Source organism: Oncorhynchus gorbuscha, unplaced genomic scaffold, assembly GCF_021184085.1.
Source record: "Oncorhynchus gorbuscha isolate QuinsamMale2020 ecotype Even-year unplaced genomic scaffold, OgorEven_v1.0 Un_scaffold_655, whole genome shotgun sequence".
Taxonomy (NCBI): Eukaryota; Metazoa; Chordata; class Actinopteri; order Salmoniformes; family Salmonidae; genus Oncorhynchus; species Oncorhynchus gorbuscha.
Window position 1 is genome coordinate 199,410 of NW_025745754.1, and position 5,609 is coordinate 205,018.

Genomic DNA, 5,609 nt, shown 5'->3' on the forward strand with positions numbered 1-5,609 from the left:
GACTAAAAGGCATGTTCAGTGGGGAATCTGGACTAAAAGGTATGTTCAGTGGGGAATCTGGACTAAAAGGTATGTTCAGTGGGGAATCTGGACTAAAAGGCATGTTCAGTGGGGAATCTGGACTAAAAGGTATGTTCAGTGGGGAATCTGGACTAAAAGGTATGTTCAGTGGAGAATCTGGACTAAAAGGTATGTTCAGTGGAGAATCTGGACTAAAAGGTATGTTCAGTGGAGAATCTGGACTAAAAGGTATGTTCAGTGGGGAATCTGGACTAAAAGGTATGTTCAGTGGGGAATCTGGACTAAAAGGTATGTTCAGTGGAGAATCTGGACTAAAAGGTATGTTCAGTGGGGAATCTGGACTAAAAGGTATGTTCAGTGGGGAATCTGGACTAAAAGGCATGTTCAGTGGAGAATCTGGACTATGAAGTATGTTCAGTAGAGAATCTGGACTATGAAGTATGTTCAGTAGAGAATCTGGACTATGAAGTATGTTCAGTAGAGAATCTGGACTATGAAGTATGTTCAGTGGAGAATCTGGTCCATGAAGTATGTTCAGTAGAGAATCTGGACTATGAAGTATGTTCAGTAGAGAATCTGGACTATGAAGTATGTTCAGTGGAGAATCTGGTCCATGAAGTATGTTCAGTAGAGAATCTGGACTATGAAGTATGTTCAGTAGAGAATCTGGACTATGAAGTATATTCAGTGGAGAATCTGGACTATGAAGTATGTTCAGTGGAGAATCTGGACTATGAAGTATATTCAGTGGAGAATCTGGACTATGAAGTATATTCAGTGGAGAGTATGAGGTATGTTCAGTGGGGAATCTGGTCTATGAGGTATGGTGCATTTACCTTTGATTCCGTTGGGAAATATCCTTGACCAGGAGATGGAGAAACGGTAGTGGTTAAACTTCATGTCCTTCATCAAGGTGATGTCATCCTAAGGAGATATTGATGATGTCATGTCAAGGGTGTCAATTGTGACGGAGCCATATGGTTCAAATCTCAAATGGCTCCCGATTCACTTTGCAGTGCACTACTTCTGACTACATGGGGATAATGCGTCTACCGTCTAATCAGTCTATTCACCTTGAACTTGTAGTATCCTTCGCAGGAGTGGTCTGCGGTGTCGTTGAGGAAGATCTTTCCCTTCTTGTGGGCGAACACGTCCCAGATGCTCATCCCTTTGCCATCCTTGTCCCAGGCTCCTTCTGTCTGGTACGCAGAGCCCCCAGCCCCCCAGGAAAACCCTTCAGAGAGATATAGAGGTTAGCAGGAACTCTTCCTTCCTGGGAGAAAATACTTTACAATTTCTCTCTCTCTCTCTCTGTCTCTCTCTGTCTCTCTCTCTCTCTGTCTCTCTCTGTCTCTCTCTGTCTCTCTCTCTCTGTCTCTCTCTCTCTCTCTCTCTCTCTCTCTCTCTCTCTCTCTCTCTCTGTCTCTCTCTCTGTCTGTCTCTCTCTCTCTCTCTCTCTCTCTCTCTCTCTCTCTCTCTCTCTCTCTCTCTCTCTCTCTGTCTCTCTCTCTGTCTGTCTCTCTCTCTGTCTCTCGCTCTCTCTCTCTCTGTCTGTCTGTCTCTCTCTCTCTGTCTCGCTCTCTCTCTCTCTTCTGTATTAGCTATAAAATCTTGATTTCTGTGATAAAATGTAGGCCTCTCTCTTTCACATCTTAATTTCTGCCATTAAATGTATATTTTTAGCAGTTTGTTTATCTTTTTTTCTGCAGATCATATATATTTTTTATAACTATGTTTTGCTGTCAGTAATAGACCTTTATTTAAAAAGGAAATCCTGATTCAGACACTTCTGCATTTCTCCCTGTCCGGTAGCCTACCAGTTGGGAAGGTGCCATAGTAGAATGATCCGCGTTCATTCTTGGTCCAGTCGAAGTCTTCGTTGGCGGACACACACAGCACCAGCGCATAGAGCAGCTTCAGCATCCGCTGTAGGGACATGGTGTTGATCTCTCACAGGTGGCTCACTGTCTCCGGTCACAGCTGCACATAGAAGGAAGAACCATACGACATACGGTTACTATGGACACCCGTAGTCAGGGTCATAAACACTGCACTTTTATAGAAAGTCTTCTTCTTTGAACTTTAATGCCAACGAGTAAAAACTGATCTCAGATCATACATAAACACTGTACTTTCATAGAAAGTGTTACGTCTTCTCTTTTAACTTTAATGCCAACGAGTAAAAACTGATCTCAGATCATACATAAACACTGCACTTTTATAGAAAGTCTTCTTCTTTTAACTTTAATGCCAACGAGTAAAAACTGATCTCAGGTCATACATAAACACTGCACTTTTATAGAAAGTGTTACGTCTTCTTCTTTTAACTTTACTGCCAACGAGTAAAAACTGATCTCAGGTCATACATAAACACTCATCTAATGGATACAATTACTTCTGTGTAATTAACAACTTTTACTTTAATGCCAATGAGGTTAAACTGATCTCAGATCATACATAAACACTCATCTAATGGACACAATTACTTCTGTGTAATTAACAACTTTTACTTTAATGCCTGAGGTTAAACTGATCTCAGGTCATACATAAACACTCATCTAATGGACACAATTACATCTGTGTAATTAACAACTTTTACTTTAATGCCAATGAGGTTAAACTGATCTCAGATCATACATAAACACTCATCTAATGGACACAATTACATCTGTGTAATTAACAACTTTTACTTTAATGCCAATGAGGTTAAACTGATCTCAGATCATACATAAACACTCATCTAATGGACACAATTACATCTGTGTAATTAACACCATTGTCTGCATGTGATGCAGAGCTCAAACTGCAGATATTTATTTATCTCAAGACAATTCTACCACTTTGAGTTGATACAAACAATATGCTAATATATTTGCATATATTACTGACAGAAATGACACAAATAAAACCCTTCCAGCTCCATTATGAAATGAAGATTGAACAGAGACTTACACAGAGGTGACAGGTATCCCACGCCTGTGGGTAAAAGCATCCTAATGAACTCACACGGGAAAACATCTCTACAGAATGGATTGAAGTCAGAAATTAGCAATAGCCCATTGGATACACTGACACCATGTAATTCTCAGGCCCCAAATGAAGATTAAAGTCTCATTTCAACCAGCCATGAGATAAACTGACACCATGTAATTCTCAGGCCCCAAATGAAGATTAAAGTCTCATTTTGCCCCAAATGAAGATTAAAGTCTCATTTCAACCAGCCATGAGATAAACTGACACCATGTAATTCTCAGGCCCCAAATGAAGATTAAAGTCTCATTTCAACCAGCCATGAGATAAACTGACACCATGTAATTCTCAGGCCCCAAATGAAGATTAAAGTCTCATTTCAACCAGCCATGAGATAAACTGACACCATGTAATTCTCAGGCCCCAAATGAAGATTAAAGTCTCATTTCAACCAGCCATGAGATAAACTGACACCATGTAATTCTCAGGCCCCAAATGAAGATTAAAGTCTCATTTCAACCAGCCATGAGATAAACTGACACCATGTAATTCTCAGGCCCCAAATGAAGATTAAAGTCATTTCATTTACCATGCCATGAAGAGATAAACTGACACCATGTAATTCTCATCAAATGAAGACAAAGTCTCATTTCAACCAGCCATGAGATAAACTGACACCATGTAATTTCAGGCCCCAAATGAAGATTAAAGTCTCATTTCAACCAGCCATGAGATAAACTGACACCATGTAATTCTCAGGCCCCAAATGAAGATTAAAGTCTCATTTCAACCAGCCATGAGATAAACTGACACCATGTAATTCTCAGGCCAAATGAGATTAAACTGATTTCAACCAGCCATGAGATAAACTGACACCATGTAATTCTCAGGCCCCAAATGAAGATTAAAGTCTCATTTCAACCAACCATGAGATAAACTGACACCATGTAATTCTCAGGCCCCAAATGAAGATTAAAGTCTTTTCAAGTCAACCATGAGATAAACTGACACCATTAACCAGGCCCCAAATGAAGATTAAAGTCTCATTTCAAACATGAGATAAACACCATGTAATTCTCAGGCCCCAAATGAAGATTAAAGTCTCATTTCAACCAGCCATGAGATAAACTGACACCATGTAATTCTCAAATGAAGATTAAAGTCTCATTTCAACCAGCCATGAGATAAACTGACACCATGTAATTCTCAGGCCCCAAATGAAGATTAAAGTCTCATTTCAACCAGCCATGAGATAAACTGACACCATGTAATTCTCAGGCCCCAAATGAAGATTAAAGTCTCATTTCAACCAGCCATGAGATAAACTGACACCATGTAATTCTCAGGCCCCAAATGAAGATTAAAGTCTCATTTCAACCAGCCATGAGATAAACTGACACCATGTAATTCTCAGGCCCCAAATGAAGATTAAAGTCTCATTTCAACCAGCCATGAGATAAACTGACACCATGTAATTCTCAGGCCCCAAATGAAGATTAAAGTCTCATTTCAACCAGCCATGAGATAAACTGACACCATGTAATTCTCAGGCCCCAAATGAAGATTAAAGTCTCATTTCAACCAGCCATGAGATAAACTGACACCATGTAATTCTCAGGCCCCAAATGAAGATTAAAGTCTCATTTCAACCAACCATGAGATAAACTGACACCATGTAATTCTCAGGCCCCAAATGAAGATTAAAGTCTCATTTCAACCAACCATGAGATAAACTGACACCATGTAATTCTCAGGCCCCAAATGAAGATTAAAGTCTCATTTCAACCAGCCATGAGATAAACTGACACCATGTAATTCTCAGGCCCCAAATGAAGATTAAAGTCTCATTTCAACCAGCCATGAGATAAACTGACACCATGTAATTCTCAGGCCCCAAATGAAGATTAAAGTCTCATTTCAACCAGCCATGAGATAAACTGACACCATGTAATTCTCAGGCCCCAAATGAAGATTAAAGTCTCATTTCAACCAGCCATGAGATAAACTGACACCATGTAATTCTCAGGCCCCAAATGAAGATTAAAGTCTCATTTCAACCAGCCATGAGATAAACTGACACCATGTAATTCTCAGGCCCCAAATGAAGATTAGAGGAATGATCTAGTCTCATTTCAACCAGCCATGAGATACACTGACGCAAAACGTAATTAAAGACAGGAAGTACGTCAACTTGTCTAACACAGTCAGTATCAGCGACATGTCAAACTGATCCCGTCCCGGCAGAGGTACCCAGGTCTAGAAACTGATCATCAACATCCTTCAGTGTCTCATTTAGAAAAGTGAGTGAAAATGTAGATATAGACCAAAAATATGCCCCCTTCCACAGCCTAACTACAGTGTATCTAGGTAGCTATCTCTGTCCCTGTCTCTCTGTCTATTCCTTCTGTCCCTGCTTTCTTTCCTCACCAGCTCTCCCCAGAACCACATATAGTTACATGCCCACCTGTTTAAAGGTCCTGCGTTTGTCCCCGTTGGAAACAAATCTGAAAATGGAAGAAAGATCCACAGGTTTCTGGACCTAATTCATTCTGACAGATCCTCAGGGGTCGAGGTTACAGCACCCGATGTTACAGGAACGGCACTGTGAAACGTCCAGT

At 40.3% G+C, this 5,609-nt stretch overlaps 1 protein-coding gene across 5 annotated transcripts in view; it reads right to left on the reverse strand.

Moving 5' to 3' along the window:
• LOC124019692 (lactase-like protein) overlaps nucleotides 1-5,609 on the reverse strand; it is a 29,411-nt gene extending 23,802 nt beyond the window's left edge. For 3 of the 5 annotated variants that reach the window (XR_006835830.1, XM_046335100.1, XM_046335101.1), the window contains exons 1-4: nucleotides 5,456-5,609; nucleotides 1,839-2,001; nucleotides 1,095-1,255; nucleotides 858-945 (exon numbers count right to left, since the gene is read on the reverse strand). Coding sequence is in view for 2 of the 5 variants with exons in the window: in XM_046335100.1 (XP_046191056.1) it covers nucleotides 858-945; nucleotides 1,095-1,255; nucleotides 1,839-1,959 (370 nt within the window). In the remaining 3 variants the exon portion in view is untranslated. Of the gene's footprint in view, nucleotides 1-857; nucleotides 946-1,094; nucleotides 1,256-1,838; nucleotides 2,002-2,973; nucleotides 3,152-5,231; nucleotides 5,406-5,455 lie in introns of those variants that run through there. The other 2 variants (XR_006835832.1, XR_006835831.1) reach the window with 2 other exon arrangements.